The sequence below is a fragment of the Petaurus breviceps genome, unplaced genomic scaffold (genome assembly GCF_028583685.1).
Source record: "Petaurus breviceps papuanus isolate PSGF00001 unplaced genomic scaffold, PetGlider_PUasm1.0 90255, whole genome shotgun sequence".
Classification (NCBI taxonomy): Eukaryota; Metazoa; Chordata; class Mammalia; order Diprotodontia; family Petauridae; genus Petaurus; species Petaurus breviceps.
This window is the reverse complement of record NW_027187200.1, coordinates 1,177,904-1,199,534: the sequence shown is the minus strand read 5'-3', so window position 1 is coordinate 1,199,534 and position 21,631 is coordinate 1,177,904. Positions and strand designations below refer to the sequence as shown.

Here is a 21,631-nt window from a genome sequence, read left to right as displayed (position 1 = left end):
GAAACAAGCTGCTAAGTATTCATTTGCTTGCCATTATACCAGATGGTAATTTTGTTAGTCAAACTAAGAATCCATATATTCACACTTAAATGTAATAAATGACATTGATTTTTTTTAAAAGTTCACTAATTCAATTCAGCAAATATTTATTAAAAATACCTATGTATAGTACTTTTCCCCATTTAGTCTATTAGTGAATTTTTAATAGTATGTTTTTGAGCTTCATTATTTACAATGTTAGGGGGATGTCCACCCCAAGCATGTGAATACTTCCCCTGGCAGAATAGGCACATGAGAACAGTTTATTCCAACTGCAATGAAGGTGGCCGAAGCAGGCACTGTGGAGCCCTTAGATGCCAAGGTCTATCCACTGAATGCTGGGCCATCTTTTGTCGTCTTGACTCTTGTTAATGAATTCATGTTTTTACACTAAACACCTTCTTTCGTGACTCCTGTCATGGATATAACCCTTGGTTCTCAAAGGCTTTGCCATTAGATCATAAACCGTGGTAGGTTTTATCAAACTGAAGGGTTTTAGGTGATGGGCCCAAGTCTTTTGCCTGAGTCTAATCCACTGGTTTGCCACAGATGGAAACTTTTTCAGTTTCAAAAATTCTCTAAGACCATTTGCTAAGTTATGAGAAAGGTTGCAATCTGCATTGGAGAGATGGTGAAATTAAGATCTTTGAAGCATTGCAGTATCAGTGCTAATAAAAAGAGGTAATACTTAGCTGTAGTATGCCACTGGTCTTTTAGTATCTTTCTCTGACTTTTCCCTAGCATCTGATCACTGTTTCCATCAGACTAGACTGTCATAGCTGAACTTCTTCATACTTAACTCTTGACTTCATCTGCTCTTGACATTATTCACACTGTCTTCTAGTTCAGCAGAGAAGTATAGAAACAGGGGTTGAGTGCTTTATATTCAGTTTTTACATGGCATTCATCCATTAAGGTATACATTTTTTGTTAATTTTTGTTTTATGCAAAAAAATATAATTCTTTGTCTCTGGTGTATTTTATATTAGAATACAAAAAAAATTACAGACCACTCTTAAGAAAAAAACATTTTCCTGTTGACACAGTTTTAAAGTGATCATTATAAAACTGATTTTTAAAAGATAAATTGATATTTTATATGCATACTTGATAAAAAGGAAACAAATATTGACTTGAAAAAGTAGAATGTGGAAAGAATAGGACATATATTCTGAGGTATAAAGGAAATAGATTTGAAAGAGTGAACTACAATTGTTAATTGTACAGTAACATTGGTAGAACTGCTTCTTTGTCAAATGTTAACCATTAAGTTAAGAATACAAATAATTGAAACATGTTCTTTGCCATTTAGAGAAAGGCTGGGAGTGGTATGTCTGTGAAGGTTTTCAATACATACTTTATCAACAAGCTGAGGCTCTGCTATCCCTAGGAGTGGGCCCCAAATTAAAGGTAAGTGCAGTAGGATGTACATGATAACTTGACATTTTGTTGTTTCTAGGCCTATAGTATTCAAAGTGGAACTGAAAATCTAGGATTACTGTAGAACTATTTTTTTCATTGTCACTTGAATACTCTTTCTAATAAACTATACTTTTTCCCTGGAGTGATATATAGCCTCTTTCACCTTTACTTAAATTTCATATTCTCTAATTTTTAGTATTTGGAATAGTTACATTAATTTGTAGTTGTCTTTCATTCAGCAGGTATTTGTCATTAGAAGTAAACCTGTATGCCTTGCACTACTTAGTGCTGTGGGCCAAAAAAAGAATCTACAGTATAGTGAGAGAATAAGTACACGTGAAGTGATAGTCAATAAGATATAGTCAAGTATTTAAAAAGTGACTGCGTTAAGAAAGATCCATATGGATTGTAATGGTCAAGGAAAACTTCGTAGAGGAGCTTTCTAAAAACAAACCAGTCTTTGATAAGGATAAACAAGGAAAAATCTCAGCAAAGAATGTCTTGAACTTTTTTTGAGTATTTAGATACTAGTCTATTCTTTTAATACATTTTATGGAAGTAAATTTTGAAGACATTTGTTTAAGTCTTTGAATTTTAGAGACCTTCCTACATATAATAATTAGCAATTACTGAATCACAATAGAAGAAAAAAGTTTAGACAGAAAAGCTACCTTTAGATATTATAAACATAGTTTTTCTCTACTGTAATAACCCTGTAGTAAAAGAATATTTTGCATATTTGCCATATATTTTCATTCTGAGTGGTAGTGATGCAACATATCATTCCAGCCTGGTTAATACATTTCATTAGGGCTAGTATGACTCTGGAAGTAATTTCTTCATATATAATTGACATGGGGACATATACCTCTAGGTAAAATCAATTAATAATAACCTGTAGTGTAGAGAAAGTGCTAAACTTGGAGTCTAGTTAGACCTCGGTTCAGATCCTGCCTCAGACATTAGCTATGTGAATCTGAGCAAGTTACTTAGCTTTCTGACCCTCAGTTTCCTCATCTTTAAAATGAAGGATTTGGACTCAATAACCTTTATAGGTTCCTTCTAACTGTAAATCCATGATCTTGTAATTATTGAGTAATTAATATGTGCCTAGCACTGTTAGTACCTTTTTTGGAAAAACAAAGCAGAGTGTCATATAAGAATTTGATATTTTTCTGTTGTGACAAAAAAGCATATCTGTAATAAATTGAACTGTTTTTTTTTCCTCTCCTTAGGATGAAGTATTACATAATTTTTGGAAGCGTTACCTTCAGAAGAGCAAGCAGGCATATTGCAGGAAGCCCATGTATTCCTGTGATAATAAATCTGCAGTAAGTTTCAAGTTCAAAAAACAAACATGAGAATTAACTAGTTTGTTAATTAAATAAAAAATTAAAAGGTTGAAAGAAACACAGACAAGCAGGACAACTTTAAAAGTAATATGTTGAATTTACCTTGTACTTTTTTTTTGTTGAATTTATTTTTTATTCCCACTCCTGGGACTAAAAAGAAATGTAAAACCCTTCCAACACATAATTTAATCTGATAAAGCAAATTGCTGTATTGACCATGTCCAAAAATGTGTATCTTATTCTCTGCATTAGTACATCATCTCCCTGTTATGAAGTAGGTAGCAGTCTTCATAATTGGCCCTCTGTAATCATAGTTGATCATTACATTGATCAGAGGTGTTAAGTCCCTAAAAGGGTGAATAATGAATTTCCTGAGGTCCCATGTATTCAAATTCATACTATTTGAAGTTATAATTATGTAAAGCATGATAATTATTTCCAGCCCAGTGGAAATATGCAGTGCAAATTTGAATAATGTGACTACTTCAGCTTGGGACCTGGTTGTATGGTCAGTTGATGTTCATTTCATTTCACTTCATACCCAGCTCGTCTCATGACTCTCATGACCTCAACCCCAGTGACCTCATTAACCCTATGGCCACTTTCTCCAGTTAGTGAATTCTTCCCCAGAACCTCCATTTGACAAAGTACCCTCACTAGCTGTGTTACTTCACATCTCGCTCATCCCATAAGTCCTCAGACTATTTTTCCACTCACCTCTTCTGCTTCATCTTAGATGTTATCTTTCTCCCTATTTGAATACAAGTTCCTTGATGGTTTCTGCTGTAAAGTTTGTGTTTATGTTTCTAGCACTTAGCACAGTGCCTGGCCCAGAGTAAATTTAATAAATTCTCCTTCCTATCTATCTGTCTGCCTGTCTATCTATCCAGCCATCCTGAAACTGTTTCTTCATATCTTACAGTGTAATAGTATTCCATTACATTAATATACCATAATTTGTTCAACTCTTCCCCAGTTGATGGACACTCTCTTAGTTTCTAGTTCTTTGCCACTACAAAAAAGAGCTGCTATTAAATATTTTTGCAAATACAGGACCTTTTCCTTTTTCTTTGATCTTTCTGGAATATAGGCCTAGTAATAGTATCTTTTAATCAAAAGGTTTATGGTTCAGTAACTTTTTTATCATAGTTCCAAGTTGCTTTCCAGAATACTTGGACGAGTTCTAAGCTCCACCAACAGTATATAAATGTGCCTGTTTTTTCCAAACCCCTCCAACATTTGTGTTGTTTTTTTTGGGGGGTGGGTGGAGTCAGCTTTACCAATCTGATGGATGTGAGGTAGAATTTCAGAGTTAGTTTAATTTGCATTACTCTAATAGTGACTTGGGCATTTTTTCATATGTCTGTAGATTATTTAGGTTTCTTTCCTTAAGAATTGCCTCATCATATCTTTTGACCATTTATCACTTGAGGGAATGGCTCTTAATTTTTATGCCTTGAATGAGTTCCTTATGTATCTTAGAAGTGAGATGTTTATCAGAGAGCCTTACTGCAAAGATTTTTCACCCTAGTTAACTGTTTCCTTTTTAATCATAGCTTCATTGGATTTGTTTGTGCAAAATTAGTTTTATGTAACCAGATTGTTAATTTATTATTTTTTATCTGCTTTATCATTTGTTTGGTGAGCTCTTTCCCTATCTATAGATTTGAGGTAATTTTTTACCTGTTTCTAATTTGTCTGTATCTGACTTTTTATATCTGGGTCATGTATCTATCCTTCTAAAACCTATTTTAGCGTATAGTGTCATGTGTTTATCTAAGCCTAATTTCTGCCAGACTGCTTTGTTAAATAGTCAATCCTTACCTCAGTATCTGGAGTCTTTCATTTTATCAGACACTAGGCTACTAGATTCATTTACTTCTGTATATTGTTTACCCAATCTATTTTGTACATAGTCCAGTGATGAATTTTCTATTTTTTTTTAGATGGTACTAAATCATTTGAATGATTACTCCTTTTAGCATTTTTCAGGAGTCCCTAGTCCTGTTTTTTAAAGAGGAATGTTTGATCTTTTTGTGCTTGTCCTGTATGATGAATTGAAGAAAATAGAATCTAAGTATATTCTATTTAAAGTGGAAACAGTAAATATAGATTATGTAGAATACTTAACCATACTTAATATTTTGAACCATTAGCCATTAAAAAGTAACTGTTGTCTTTTTAACTAACAGATTTGATACTGTTAGGCCTCCTTCCTTCTCATTTTTTTTCACTATTACCTTTGAGATTCCTGACTTTTTTGATCCTCCAAATGAATTTCATTTTTTCCCCAGCTCTACAAAGTAATCCTTTGGCAGTTTGATTGGTCTAGCACTAAATTAGTTTAAGTAGTACTGTCATTTTTATTATATTGGCTCAGCCTACTCATGAGCAATTAGTATTTCTCTATTTAAATCTATCTCTGTAAACACTGATTTATAGTTTTATTGCTATTGTTCTTATGTGTCTCTTGGTAGATAGATTCCTAAGTATTTTATACATTCTATAATTACTTTAAATGGAATTTCTCTTTCTGTCTCTTATTACTGAGTTTCATTGGTAACACATAGAAATATTTATAACATATATAGGTTTATTTTATATTTTGCAATTTCACTGAAAGTATTGTTTCAATTTATTTTTAGTTGATTTTCTAGGCTTCCTTATACCTTTATATCATCTGCAAAAGTGATAATTTTGTTTCTTTTTTGCCTATGCTTATTCCCTCAGTTTCATTTTCTTATCTTATTGCTATAACTCTAGCTCTATAAAATAAAAGTAGTGGCAGTGGACATCCTTATTTTATCTTGGATAGTATTGGAAAGGGCTCTGTTATATCCACTTTACATAAAATGTTGGCTGCTCTTAATATCAGATTGAGAATCCACCCCAAACGCTCCCATGGACTATTTGTGCCTGACTCGTAGAACATTCTGAGCTTATATTGGTCTGATCAGCCACAGTTGGACACAACTGAAACTTGACTCTAGCATAATGATGTCATTTTGGTCATATTTGATAATGAAAAACAGCAACCACCAACCAATAATTCTGGCTGTGCTTAATATCCTAAATTCTACTTACCATGTAAAGGAAAGATTTATTTTTGTACTTTTAGTGTTTGAGCAGAAGTAGATGTTGTATTTTGCCAAAAACTTTTTCTTTTTTGTTTTTTTGTCATTTTGGAAGAAGAAGGCAGGACAATTAGGGTTAAGTGACTTGTCCAAGGTCACACAGCTAGTGTTAAGTGTCTGATATCAAATTTGAACTCAGGTTCTGTGATGCACCCAGCTGCCCCAAAAAGCTTTTTCTGTGTCAATTGATATAATCATATTATTTTAAAATTTTTGTTATATTATGGTCATTTATTTTTATGGTTTTCCTATTATTAAACCAACCCAGCATTTTTTATATAAAGCCAGCCTAATGATAGTGTATAACCTTTTTGATATTACTGTAGCTTCTTTGCTAATGTTTTATTTGTAATTTTTTGCTTCATGTTCATTAGGGATATTAGTCTGTAGTTTGAAACTGATACTTAGAGGTCTGGCACTGAGAGGGAATTCAAAAGTGTTGGAGACTCTCTTGTGAAAATAACCAAGTCTGATGGAATTCATGTTTTGTGTCAAGGTTTCAATATCTCTGTCCAGAGCATTATCATCTATAAAGCAGCCTACTTTAGAAATTATACTATAGCCAAAGGTAGGCTCCTAGATCCTAAGAACATTCATGTTATAAGTTATATGATTATATAGTCAGTAACTTGCTATGCTAAATGTGATTGGTCTTCTCTTATCCTTCTGATATAGTAAAGCAATGAATGATGATGTAGTCTGGGAACAAAGGGGCAGATGTCACTTACACTAGGACAATTAATAGCTGGAGGAAGATTGCTAAAGACAAAGGTAGAAAAGCATTTTTCACTGCTATTCTGGGGTGGTGGGTAGGGGAAAAACAGGGAGAAAATTTGTAACTCAAAATCTGGCGGAAATTAATGATGTAAATCAGAAGTTAATAAAGCATTTGAAAAATGAAAAAAAAAAAGAAATGGGTATCTGGGAAGGGAGAGAAAGGAAGGGTACATTGGTAAATGTAAGTGATATAAAAGCCAAAATTATAAATAAAGGGATAATAAATTAAAAAAAAAAGAAAATGCCCTCTAGCAATGGAGGTCAATATTTTATCTGTAATATATAGTGTTAGATTGCTACTGGGTCACTGAAAGATTAAGTAATTTGTGAACTGGCCACACAGCTAGTGGTTGTCAGGTCAAGTCAGCAAACACTTATTAAGCTCCTACTGTGTATTGGACACTGTACCAAGAGTTAAGGATACAAAAAAGGCAAAAAACCAGTTCCTGTTCCCAGAGCTCACAATTTAATGGGAAAAATAACAAGCAAACAGCTATGTACAAGCAAAGTATTGACAGGATAAATTGGAAAAAAATTAATGAGAAAGCACTAAGACTAAGGACGACCAGGAAAGCTGTCTTGTAGAAGGTAGAACTTTAGAAAGTTAGGGTCTTCTTGATTTCAAGGCCAGGACCCTATCCACTAGACCATCCTGTCTTTTTAAACTCAAAGTTATACAGGTAATTAGTTAGTCATAAAACTTGTATTAAAATCCGGCTTTCCCAACTCCTGATTCATTCCTTCTACTACACAACACTACCATTTCATGTCCTAGAAATTCACTGGGGGAGCAAGGTGTTACAGTCGATAAAGTGCAGGGCCTGAGTCTCAAAGATCCAAGTTCTAATCTGGCCTCAGGTACTTACTAGCTGTGTGACCCTGGGCAAGTCACCAAAAAAACCCCAAACCCAACATTTTTCAGGAGTGCCTAGTCCTGTTTTTTTAAGAGGAATTTTTGATCTTTCTGTGCTTGTCCTGTATGATGAATTGAAGAAAATAGAATCTAAGTATATTCTATCTAAAAGTGGAAACAGTAAATATAGATTATGTAGAATACTTAACCATACTTAATATTTTGAACCATTAGCCATCAAAAAATAACTGTTGTCTTTTAAGTAGACCAGATCATGTTTATAGAGAAACCAGGTAAAGCTTTCAGAAAAGGAGACTCATTTGTTGTGATCCATTATCCATATGATTGAATTGATGATTCAGGATACTGATTTTATTAGTTTTGGGAAAGTAACAGTTGCTATGGGTCTAAGAATTCAGATCAGCATAGACCATCTAGTTTAAATACTTTTGTGTAGGACCATAAATTTATGTTTAAGGATTTAAAATAAAGAAATATATCTACCATTTGTATTTAAATATATATGTATATCTTTGAGGCTGTGTGTATACACACCCACACACTTTTGTGAGCTCAGTAGTTTTGGCAGGTATGACTGTGTTGATCATTCTGCTGTAAAACTATGTAGAATAGTCAAAAATAAATACAAGGTTGTTTTTAGGGGGAAGGATGTTGGGTGCTGAGGAGAGACTAGTAATAAGATCTGCCAGAAGTTAGTCGCCTGTGGCTTTTTTGTGTGTGCTAGAGATACTGTTGGACTAGGGAAGAAAAATCCTCTGCCTTGTAAATTGGGTGGCCTCTCTTCTAATCCATCCTCCACAGAGTTTCCAAAGTGATTTTCCTGAATCTTAGCTCTGACCGTGTTCCATTCCTACTCAATTTCAGTGTCTCCTAGTTGCCTCTGGGATCAAATATAAATTATTATTTGACATTTAAAGCTCGCCACAACCTGACCCCTTCCAGCTTTTCTAGTTTTCTTACATATTAATTTTCTTGTTCCCCACACAAAATGCTCTATTTCTATGCCTTTGCACTGCCTGTCTCCCATGTCTATATTGCTTTCCCTCCTTAACTCTGCCTTTTAGATTCTGCCTTTTAGAATTTAGCATGCTACATGTTAAAATGGATAGAACATTAGGCCTGGAGTCAGGAAAATTTAAGTTGAAATCTGACCTCAGAAACTTCTAGTTCAGTGACCCTGGCTAAGTCACTTAACTAACCTCTGTCTTCCTCATTTTCCTTAACTGTAAAACAGGCATCATAGTAGCACCAATCTCCCAGGGTTGTCGTAAAGATCAAATGAAATAACATTTATAAAGCAAGTAGCTCAGTGCCTGGGACATGATAAGTGCTTAATAAATCTTGTTTCCCTGACTGCGCCCTGGCTTCCTTTAAGAATCAATCAAGAGCCGCCAGCCAGAGGGACTCCAGATCAGCAGCAGCTGTGGCCGTTTCCAGATTTATCAATACATAGATGCGAAGGACAAGGTGAGAGGCCAGTGCAGTCTGGACTTTGGGACCCAGGAAGTGGGAGTGCATGGCTTTTACCCCCAGAGCGAGAAACCGCTGAAACACCAGCACAGCCTGCCAGCGCCACGTGGCGGCTTCAGCTCCTGGCCTGCAGAGTGTAGGGGGACCAAGCACCAGTCTGAGGGGTCATCGCTCTTGCTTTAACCTGCTTGGATCTGGATTGCAGTCTAGGGTGGAGGTCCTGGGGTGTGTGTCCAGCTTGCCAGAGCGTGTGGAGACCAGCAGCTGAGAAAACCCCAGCGTTTGGGATGAAAACTCCCCGGTCTGGTGGCAGAGTCCTACTGTGGCAAAAAGCCCCAAAGTCAAATAATTGAGTGGCAAAATGAGAAGGCAAAGGAAACAAAGCAGACAGAAGATTCCAACATTACACTCCTATTTTGGGGATAAGAAGGAGCAAGGCATGGAACAGGAGGAAAACAGTGAAGTCAGAACTCCTGCACCAAAAGCTTCAAAGGAAAATACAAGCTGGTTACAGGCCATAGAAGACCTTAAGAAGCAGATAAGAGAAGTGGAGGAAAAATTGGGAAGAGAAATGAGAACAATGCAAGAAAATTATGAAATGAGAGTCAACAGCCTGACTGAAGAAAATAATACCTTAAAGAACAGACTGACTCAAATGGCAAAGGAGGCTCAAAAAGGCAATGAGGAGAAGAATGCCTTAAAAAGTCGAATTTTCCAGATGGAAAAAGAATCTCAAAAGCTCACTGAGGAGAATCATTGCTTCAGAATTAGATTGGAGCAAATGGAAGCTAATGACTTTATGAGAAATCAAGATGCTGTTAAACAGATCCAAACAAATGAAAGAATAGAAGGCAATGTGAAATATCTCATGGGAAAAACCACTGACCTGGAAAATAGATCCAGGAGAGATAATTTAAAAATTATTGGACTGCCTGAGAGCCATGACCAAAAGTTAGAGCCTGGAAAGCATCCTCCAGGAAGTTCTCAAAGAAAACTGCCCTGATGTTTTAGAACCAGAGGGAAAAATAGAGGTTGAAAGAATCCACCGATCACCTCCTGAAAAAGATCCCAAAAAGAAAACTCCTAGGAATATTATAGCCAGGTTCCGGAATTCCCAGATTAAGGAGAGAATATTACAAGCAGCCAGGAAGAAACAATTTGAATATTGTGGAAACACAATCAGGATAACCCAGGATCTGGCAGCTTCTACACTGAGGGATCGAAGGGCCTGGAATGTGATATTCCAGAGGTCAAGGGAGCTGGGATTAAAACCAAGAATCACCTACCCAGCAAAACTGAGTATCCTGTTTCAGGGGAAAATATGGTCATTCAGTGGAATAGAGGACTTTCAAGCATTCTTGCTGAAAAAACCAGAGTTGAATAGAAAATTTGACATTCAGATACAAGAAGCAAGAGAAGCATGAGAAGGTAAACAGAGAAAAGAAATCATAAGGAACTTATCAAAGTTGAACTATTTTTTTTTTTTTTAAGCAATCGGGGTTGAGTGGCTTGTTCGGGGTTGCATGGCCAGTTGTTGTTTCTGGGTGTGGTGCTGAGTGTCTGGGCCCGGATTTGATCCGGGTTGTCCCGGCACTGGAGCCGGTGCTCTTGCTCGCTGAGCCACCTGGCCAAAGTTGAACTATTAACATTCCTACATGGAAAAACAATAATTGTAACCTATGAAACTTTTCTCAGTAGTTGAAGGGATTAGAAATATATATGTATATATATATATGTCTTTATATGAGGGTATGCGGGCATATGAATACATATGTGAATGTGTGTATATACGTTTACAGGTATACATAGATAGAGGGCATGGGAACAATTTAACAGGAAGGGATGATACTTAAAAGGTGAAATTAAGAGGTGAGAGGAATATAATGAGAAGAGATGGGGAGAGACAGAGTGGGGCAAACTATCTCATACAGAAGAGGCAAGGGAAAATGGTTACAATGGAGGGGAAGAATAGGAAGGCAAAAGGGAATGGGTCAACCTTATTTCTATTAAATCTGGCTTGAGAAGGGAGGGAAATACATACTAAATAGGGGATCTCACCCTCCAGGAGAATAGGGGGGGAAGGGGATGTGAGGGGGGATGATGGAAGGGAGGGCAGGCTGGGGGGGAGGGAAGTTGGAAGCACCCACTTTTGAAAAGGGACAGGATCAAAGTAGAGAATAGAACAAGTGGGAGGTGGGAGGGAGGGAAAAATAGTCAGTCTTTTACAATACATCTACTATGTTATTGTTTTGCATTAGCCACACATGTACAACCTATACTGAACTGCTTGTCCCCCCAGTGGGGGTGGGTGGCAGGAGGGGGGAAGGGAATGAATCTGGAATTGAAAGTTTTAAAATCAAATATTCAAATATATATATGTGTGTGTGTATATATATATATACATATATATATATACTATTATTAATACCATCTTACATGTAATTAAGAAAAAAGATATACAGGCACTGAGGCATAGAGATCCACTGGAAGAGTTGAAACGGGTATGGGAGAAAATATGGGAGAGAGCAGATTGGAGGTGGGGATATCCTGTGGGACTTCTGTTTTGGGGGGATGGGTGGGGGAAAAACGGGGAGAAAATTTGTAACTCAAAATCTGGTGGAAACAAATGATGTAAATCAGTAGTTAATAAAGCATTTAAATTAAAAAAAAAAAGAATCAATCAAGTGTCACCTTGACTTGAGGTCTTTTCTGGTGTCCAGCTGTTAGGCCCTTTTCTTCTGAGGTTATCTTCCATCTATTTTTTATGTATATACACATTGCCTTCCTCATTAGGAAGAAAGTCAGGACTTTAAAAATTTTTTCTTTGTATCCCCAGTTTAGTACAGTGCCTGGCATATTGGCACTTAGTTATTGTTGGTACATTAAGTTGAAAATCATTTGAGCACCTTCAAGCTTGTTTAATGGCATTATTACTATAGGGATGTAGAATGCTTGTTCGTAGTGATCTATACACAGTAGGCACTCAGTATTTGCCATTGTATGAATATTAATGAGTAGTTATGTCCTCTGTCCTCAAGGAATTAATGGTCCTTATTATCTTTAGTTTTAAAAGAACATATGGTGGTTGTGTTGCTAAATGATTATGTTTTGTGCTTTTTGTATAAAACACATGAATCACTTGAAGTTTGTAGAAGTTGTGTTCTTCACTGTTTTCTAGGCAGTAATTTTATTTTTTTTAATTTTGAAAATAGGCTTCTGACAGCTGTCTGAGTTTTTCAGGCTTGGATAGTGAGCCTGAACTGCTTAGTATCCGTAGCTGCCCTTCCTCAGAAGGTGAAGCAGAATCTCATTCTGATGTCACTGGTACACTGATTCTTCCCAACATCAAAAGTACACAATGGGGTAAGTGAAAATTCAAACCACATAGAATCATAGGATTTTAGAACTGGAAGGGGACCAATGAGGTTATCTTGTCCAGCCCCTAAATTTTATATATCATGTATCTGAGGCCTAAGTAGGTTTCTTGCCCAAGGTCACATAGCGAAACTTAAGATTCCTAATTCTCAGTCCAGTGTTCACTCTACTGTATCATAATATTTTGTAACTACTGCGTCATTCATTTGTTTAAAAATGGTATATGTTGACAGAGGATATGCTATATAACTTGTGAATGAGGAAGAACCACAAAACTACTAATGGTAGTCTTAATTCTCATTGTGATTGTAGCATATTAAAACAGGTACAGGGTCATAGGAACTATGCTAAAGAGGCAAGAGCATTGCCATGTCTTAAGAATTATAGTAACTGGGTGGCCCAGTTGATAGAGTGCTGAACCTGGAGTCAAGAAGACCTGCGTTCAAATCCAGTGTTAGCCACTTACTAACTATGTCACTCTGTCCAGGTACTTATCCTCAACCTTAAAATGGGGCAGATAATAACACCTACCTTCCAGGGTAGTTGTAAAGATCAAATAAGATAATATTTGTAAAGCACCTGGTGCATAATAGACACTTAATAAAAACTTATTTCCTTTCATTCTCCCATAGGAGATCAATTGAGGCCAAGAAGTAGATCTGTACCCACCTTTTTAGACTAAATTATTCTGCTGAGTAATTCACTTTAATTCAGCAAATATTTCTTTTTTATCAATTGGGAATCAGTTTTTTTCTACTTACTAGTATTTTATTTTTTCCAATTACATGTAAAGATAGTTTTCACCATTCATTTTTATAAGATTTTGAGTCCCAAGCTTTTTTTCTCCCCCTTCCCCAAGATCAAAGAGTATGCTCAATTTTATAGCCCTTTGGGAATAGATCCAAATTGTTCCCTGGAATGGTTGGATCAGTTCACAACTCCACCAACAATACATTAGTGTTCCAGTTTTCCCACATCTTCTCCAACATTTATCATTTTCCTTTTTTGTCATATTAACAAACTTGATAGATATGAGGTGGTACTCAGAGTTGTTTTAATTTGTATTTCTCGAATCAATAGTGATTTAGAGCATTTTTTTCCTTTGCCTATAGATAGCTTTAATTTCTTCATCTGAAAATTTACTTCATATCCTTTGACCATTTATCAATTGGGGAATGACCTGTATTCATATAATTTGACTCCGTTCTCTAAATATTTTAGAATTGAGGCCATTATCAGAGACACTGGCTGTAAAAATCATGACAAATATTTCTTTTTTTTTTAAGTTTTATGTTTATTTTTAGTTTACATCATTCATTTCCACAAGATTTTGAGTTATAAATTTTCTCCCCATTTTTCCCCTACCCACCACCCCAAAACAGTGATCCCACTGAACATCCCCTCCCCCAATTTGCTGTCTCCCCTGTCTAACTCCTAAGCCAAATCCCCCTTCTGACTTTCCATAGTGGATCTCTAGGCCCCAGTGCCTGTATATCTCATTTCCCAGTTACATGTAAAATAATAATTATATATATTTTTTTATTATATAATTATATATATATATATATATATATATATTTTAAAACATTTGATTTTAAAACTTTGAATTCCAGATTCTTTCCCTTCCTCCCTCATCACCTACCCTTATTGGGAAGATAAGCAATTCAGTATAGGTTGTACATGTGTAGCTATGCAAAACATTTCCATGGTGGATATATTGTGAAAGACTGACTATATTTCCCTCCATCCCATCCCACCTCCCACTTGTTCTGTTCTTTACTTTGGTCATGTCCCTTTTCAAAAGTGAGTGGTTCCAACTTCGCTCTCCCCGAGACTGCCCTCCCTTCCATCATCCCCCCTCTTATCCTCTTCCCCCCTACTCTTGTAGGGTAAGATACCCTATTTAGTGTGAATGTCATTCCCTCCCTAAGCCAAATTCTATGAGAATAAGGTTGACTCATTCCCTTTTGCCTTCCTGTTCTTCCCCTCCATTGTAACAATTTTCCCTTGCCTCTTCTATATGAGATAATTTATCCCATTCTGTCTCTCTCCATCTCCTCCCATTATATTCCTCTCTCACCTCTCAATTTCACCTTTTAAGTATCATCCCTTTCTGTTCAACTGCTCCTGTGTCTATGTATACCTGTACACATATATACACATACTCACATATGTATTCATATACCAATATACCCTGCTATATAGACATATATGTGTATGTATACATATATACATATAAATGTATATATATATACATTTATAGTCCCTTCAACTATTCTCATACTGAGAAAAGTTTCATAAGTTACAATGATCATTTTTCCATGTAGGAATGTAAATAGTTCAACTTTGATAAGTCCTTGTGATTTCTTTTCCCTATTTACCTTCTCATGCTTCTTGTATCTGAATGTCAGATTTTCTATTCAACTCTGGTTTTTTCATCATGAATGCTTGAAAGTCCTCTATTCCACTGAATGACCATATTTTCCCCTGAAATGTGATACTCAGTTTTGCTGGGTAGGAGATTCTTGGTTTTAATCCCAGCTCCTTTGACCTCCAGAATATCATATTCCAGGCCCTTCAATCCCTCAGTGTGGAAGCTGCCAGATCCTGAGTTATCCTGATTGCGTTTCCACAATATTCAGATTGTTTCTTCCTGTCTGCTTGTAATATTTTCTCCTGATCTGGGAACTCTAGAACCTGGCTATAATATTTTTAGGAGTTTTCTTTTTGGGATCTTTTTCAGAAGGTGATTGGTGTATTCTTTCAACCTTCATTTTGCCCTTTGATTCTAAAACATCAGGGCAATTTTCCTTGAGAATTTCTTGGAGGATGATTTCTAGGTTCTTTTTTTGATCATGACTTTCAGGTAGTCCAATAATTTTTAAATGATCTCTCCTGGATCTATTTTCCAGGTCAGTGGTTTTTCCCATGAGATAATTCACATTGCCTTCTATTTTTTCATTTGTTTGCATCTGTTTAATAGTATCTTGATTTCTCATAAAGTCACTAGCTTCCATTTGCTCCATTCTAATTCTGAAGGAATGATTTTCTTCAGTGAGCTTTTGAGATTCTTTTTCCATCTGGCAGATTTGGCTTTTTAAGCCTCTTTTGCCATTTGAGTTGGTCTATTTTTTAGGTGTTATTTTCTTCAGTCAGGTTGTTGACTCTCATTTCATAATTTTCTTGCATCATTCTCCTTTCTTTTCCCAATTTTTCTTCCACTTATTTGGTTTTCAAAATCCTTCTTAAGCTCCTCTATGGCCTGTAAACAGCTTATATTTTTCTTGGAAGCTTTTGGTACAGGAGTTTTGACTTTGCTGTCTTCCTCCTGTTCCATGCTTTGCTCCTTTTTGTCCCCCAAATAGGAGTGTAAAGTCGGATTGCTCTGCTTCCTTTGCTTGCTCATGTTGCCACTCAATTACTTGACTTTTGAGCTTTTTGCCACAGTAGAAGTCTGTTACCAGAGAGGGGAGCTTTGTACCAAATTGCTGGGGTTTTCTCAGCTGCTGGAGCTATTAGTTGGGTGCCCTTTCAGAAGCCTCCACACACTCTGGCATACTGGTCACGCACCCCAGGACCTCCGCCCCAGACTGTGATCCAGATCCAAGCAGGTTAAAGCAAGCGTGATTACCCCATAGACTGGTCACTTGGTCCTCCTATGATCTGTAGGCCAGTAGCTCTGAAGCAGCCACTCAGTGGTGGCTGCACGGCTGTGCCAGGGTGCCTCGGCCACTTCTCCTTCCAATGGGCAAAGGTCAGACCGCACTTCCGAACTCCCAGGTCCCAAAGTCCACACTGCACTGACCTCTCACTTTGTTTTTAGCATCTATGGGTTGATAATTCCGTAAACTGCCATAGCTTCTGGTGATCTGAAGTCCCTCCAGCTGGAGGCTGGTTGTGGCCTCTCTGAAGCTAAAACATTGGGCTCACATGGGGCTGAGCTTAGCTCCCAGAGCACTGTGCTGGCCCCTTCCTGCCAGCCTGCTGGGCTTTCTTCAGCAGGAGGTTAGCTTCTCTTTGTCATTTTGTGGGTTCTGTAGCTCCAAAATTTGTTTAGTCATTTTTCACATGAATTGGAGGAGGTGGAAGCGGCAGCCGCACGGAAGTCTTGTTTCTACTCTACCATCTTGGCTTCATCCCCCGACAAATATTTCTTATGCACCTGGTTGTTATAGGCACTGGGATATGGAGGTGTCCTTGTGCTCAGTCTTGTAAGGGATGTAGCAGTAAATACAGTTGAATTTTAGGAGAGTGAACACTAAGAAAAGGGAAATAAGTAAAGGCTTCGAATAGGAGCTGTCAAATGATTGGATCCTTGAAGAAAGCTAGTGATATTATGAAAGAAGTGGAGCATTCTAGGTCTCTTTATTATTCCCAGAAGGGAGAGCAATCTTAGAAAGGAGTCAGCCTCTTGTGCACACTTAACTGAGATCAAAGATGGAATATCAAGTTCGAGAGATAGGTTATATAATATGACAGATTATTGTAGTAACCTTTTCATTGCCCTTTGTGCCTCAGGTCCCTCTTCTCTCTCTAATCCATTTTCCAGATAGTTGCTAAAATGATTTTCCTAAAGCCCAGGTCTGACCTTATTGTTCTCCTGATTAGTAAATTCCAGTTGTTATAGGGAGTATAATTCCCTGTGGAATTGTAGAATTACCTCTACAATCAAATACAGACTTCTCTCTTTGACATTTAAAGTCCTTTACAATTTAACCTCAGCCTACCTTTTCAGATTTAAGATGTAATGTTCACTTCCATGCACTAAATGTTCCAGCTAAACCTACCTCATTGCTATTCATCCTCACACATGTCTCTATGCATTTTCAAGGGCTGGCACCATCCCTGGACTGTGCTTCTTCCTGACCTTCATGTTTGAAAATATGTAGTTTCCTTCAAAGGTCTTTCCTAATTCTTCCAGGTAATTGTGCTTCCCCCTGAGAATTTTTTGTTCAGCTGTTCAGTTGTGTTTGATTCTACATGACTCTTCTTGGCAAAAATACTGGAGTGGTTTGTCATTTCCTTCTTCAGCGTGTCCTCATTTTACATATGAGGAACTGAGGCAAATAGGGGTTGAGTGTCTTGCCTAGGATCACACAGCTAGTAAGTGTCTGAGGCTGAATTTGAAGTTAGATCTTCCTGACTCCAGGCCCTGCGCTTTATGCATAGCACCACCTAAACTGCCTTTAAGAATTACCTTGTATGATTTTTGTATACACTTTTATTTGTATTTATGTCTCCTGTGATAAAATGTAGGCCGGCACTTTTATTTTATTTTATTTTGTATCAGAGCAGTGATTTCATTGGTAATGAGGATTATTGGTGAGGAAATTCCTTTTACTAATGCTGATTGACATTTGCTTTTCAACTTATATTAAGTGTTGCCTTGGGTACGGAGAAGTTAAATGACTTACGCAAGGTCACACAACCTCTGTATCAGAGGTAGGACTTGAACCCAGGCCTCCTTGACACCAAGTCTAGTTCAGTTCACTGTGCAGTGGCTGCCTCTAACATATAATAGGTGCTAAATAAATGAGTATTTGTTGTTTGATTTGTCTGGAACATAGAGAATATGAAAAGGATTAGAATAAAATAAGCATCAAAAGAGAGGTGGAAGCCAGATTGTAGAGCAATTGAAGTACCAGATTGAGGGGTTTGTCTTTTATCCTAGAAGCAGCGAGAAGCTACTGAAGGTTTTTGAGTATGGTATTGACAGCTGTATGTAGGTTAAATTGGAGAAGAGGGAGGCTGGAAGCAGTGATACTAATTAGGAAGCTATTACAGTATTCAGAGCTAGAGCTCTAAAGCTAAAGAGCTTCAGAAGTAGAGTAGTGGCTATGTGAGGGGAAAGAGAGGAAAGATTAAGCAAGCAACAAGCAATTGTTAAGTGCCTGCTGTATGCCAACTACTTTTCTAGGTGCTGGGAATATAAATACAAAGAAGGCAACAGTTCCTATTTTGAAGGAGCTTCTGTTCAAGCATGGGAGAAAAGAAATACATTTCTGAGTATGTATGGGATACATTTAAAGAATAAATATAAAGTAGTTAAATGCAGTTTAGTTAGAGAGGGAGGGGGAAAGATTACTGTTGAGAAGGATCAGGAAGAGCTTTATGTTAGATGATGGAGCTTAAACTGCATCTTGAAGGAAGAGAGGGATCCTGTTAAATGGAGGTAAGAAGGGAGTGCATTCCATGGCTGGCACAGAGTCGAAGAGATGGAAGGTAAAGTGTCCTGTGTGAGAAATTACGACAAGACCAATTTGACTGGACCACAGAGTGGGTGTTGAGTGGGGAGATAGGTTGGGGACAAGTTATGAAAAGCTTAAAAACTAAATAGAAGAGTGTATTCAAGGTGTTCCAAAGGTTTTAGTGTAGTTTTAAACTTAAATAACTTCAGAAGTATAAATGCTACAAACTTACAAAACCTGATATTTGAAAGGTTATTTAAATTTTAAGATATTAATATATTTATTATTAAAATTTAACATGACCACCATCTTATGCTATTTATTCATCACCCTAGTCAGTTTTCAAACTTTGTAAAAACTTTTATCAGCTTCTTCTCAGTGACTGATAGGATTGAATTTGTCATCCTAGATTTAAGATCATAGTTTTATGAGGAACTAGAAAAAATAATCAATTCTGTTATATGAAATTCACAAAACTAAATAGGTAAAAGAGAAATTTAAATAATTAAGCTTAAAGCTTTTTTTTAGAACTTGAAGCATTTATACCTTTGAAGTTATTAAAGCTTTAAAGTACACTAAGCCTTTTGAGACTCTCTGCATTTTATTCTAAAAGCAATTAGGGAACCAGTAGAAATTCCTGGGTATTGCAGTGACATGGTCAAATTGGTGTTTAAGGAAAATCACTTTAACAGTAGTACTTAGGATAGAGTGGAGTGGGGAGAAGATTGAAGTAGGGAAATCAAATAAGATGCTGTTGTAATGTTCCATTGACAAGTGATAAAGGCCTGAAGTCAGATGGTGACTGTGTGAGTAGAGAGAAGAGAGAGAATTTGTTTACAAAATGTTGTGAAGAAAGAAAGGACAAGATTTGTCAACAGATCTTATAGGCAGGGTATCTTGAGAATGAGAAATTGAGCATTATAAAGAGGTTTTGAACCTGGAATACTGGAAGAATGGGGGTAGTCTCAAAAGAAATAGGGAAATTGAAAAGAGAAGTAGGTTTGGAAAAATATGACATTTTGTGGAGGTAGAATTGACAAGACTTGGCAATTAATTGAATATGGGGGGAATAAGGTAGTAAGAAACTTCAGTGACTGAGCTAATAGGCCTGAGGTTCTGAAAGAATAATTTTGTCACTCCTGTAAAAATAAGGAAGTTGTGGGAATGTTGGTTTTGGATGGAAAGAATGAATTCGATTTTTGATATGTTAGAAATAAGATGCTAATGGGATATTTGGGAGGAGTATCGCAGAGAAGTGATTTGGAGTCATCTCTATAGACACGGTGATCGAACTTGTGGGAGCTTGTGCGATGGCTGAAAACGCTAGAGAGAGAAGAGAAAAAGACCCAGAACAGAACCGTGGGGGGTCTGTCATTAATGAACACTGACTATATGAACGATGATCTAGTGGAAGAAACTAAGGAGTGGTTAGAAAGGTGGGAAAACCCACAGAGATTAGGGTCAAAGAAAGCTAATAGAGGAGATTGTATATAGGAAGGATGTGGTTAGCAGTGTCAGGTACGATGAGGAATGCGCCCAAGACCAACTGGACTTATGAGTTGAGACCATTTGTAACCTTGGAGAGAACAGTTTCATTGAGTGGTGACATAGGAAGCCAGATTGTAAGGTAGAAAGAGGACGGAGTAGGAATGAATGGTAGGTAAGGAATGAAAGCATAAGTTCATATGACTATTTTTAGTAAATCGTATGTGAGAGAGAATAATAGGATGAAAACTTGAGGTAATGGTGGGGTCAGTTAAAAGGTTTTTTATTTTATTTTTTAAAGAATCAGGAGACCTGGGCATATTTGCAGTCAATAGGGAAGAAACCAGGGGATAAGGAAAGATCAAAGTGAGGAGTGTCTAGCTACCATAGCAACTTAAACTTTTCTAGTCAAATCCAAAACCCAGGGTAGGAATGCTAGCGCAAAGGGGAACCTTCAGTTCTAAACCCCAGTAGAGCTTTCTAGCTGGCTGACAGTGGCTGAGTCCAATATCTCTTCCTTCTTATCTTTGCCTTCTGGCTTACCTTGGTTTCCTTCAAATCCTAGCTAAAATCCCACCTCCTCAGGAAGACTTTCCTAAACCTTCTTAATTCTAGTACCTTTCCTCTATTGATAATTTGCTATTTGTCCTGCAACACAGCCTGTTTTGTATAAAGCTGTGTATAAATGATCTTCCCCATTAGATTGTGAGCTCCTTAAGGGCCAGGACTGTATTTTGGGGTATTTGGGGGGTGGGGGGATACTGAGGAGGAATGAATTTCAAAATTGATTTAGTCTTGTTGGACGATGAGTTACTGAAAAGGATGGCATTTAGTGGATTTGTGTGAACCTGGAAAAGTCACTTAACTTCTCTTCCTCTGTTTCCTGGTCTGTAAAATGAGGATATTAATAGCATCTACCTCACAGAATAATTATGAGAACCAAAATTATATAACATATAAAGCATTTTACATACCTTTAAGCACTATATAAATGCTACCTATTATTATATAAATTGTTCTTTGAGTTCTCCTCACTTCATACAAATCTTCCTACATTTCTCAAGTCCATTCCTTTCATCATTTCTTAATGGTACAATAATATTCTATTACTTTCATATATATGATTTGTTTATCTATTCCTTAAGTGATAGGCACCCTAGGAATTAACAGATTTTAAAAGGGAAAAAAAAATCAAATGATTTAACAGCTCCATTCAAATCACTAATAAGAGAAAGCAAATTAAAATAATTTTGAAGTTTTACCTCATACTCATCAAATGGGTAAAAAAAGAAACAGTAAACATCAGGGGTAAGACAGAAACAATAATACACCGAAGATAGAACTGTGAATTGCCCAGTGATTCTGGTAGTCAGTTTGGAATTACACAAATCATTAAACTCTTCATACCCTTTAATCTAACAATCCATCTAATTAGTCAGCCAACCAAAAATATGTATTAAGTGTCTATTTTGTAGACAGTGTGCTAGGTACAGGATATACAAAGGGAAAAATGAA

The 21,631-nt window shown here is 36.7% G+C and overlaps 1 protein-coding gene across 4 annotated transcripts in view; it reads left to right on the top strand.

Moving 5' to 3' along the window:
- The window catches only part of TAF1B (TATA-box binding protein associated factor, RNA polymerase I subunit B), a 100,727-nt gene that overhangs the window by 11,842 nt on the left and 67,254 nt on the right, over positions 1-21,631 (top strand). For all 4 annotated transcript variants that reach the window (XM_069107764.1, XM_069107765.1, XM_069107762.1 and 1 more), the window contains exons 4-6: positions 1,352-1,449; positions 2,697-2,792; positions 12,281-12,431. In XM_069107764.1, the coding sequence (XP_068963865.1) occupies positions 1,352-1,449; positions 2,697-2,792; positions 12,281-12,431 (345 nt within the window). The remainder of the gene's footprint in view (positions 1-1,351; positions 1,450-2,696; positions 2,793-12,280; positions 12,432-21,631) is intronic.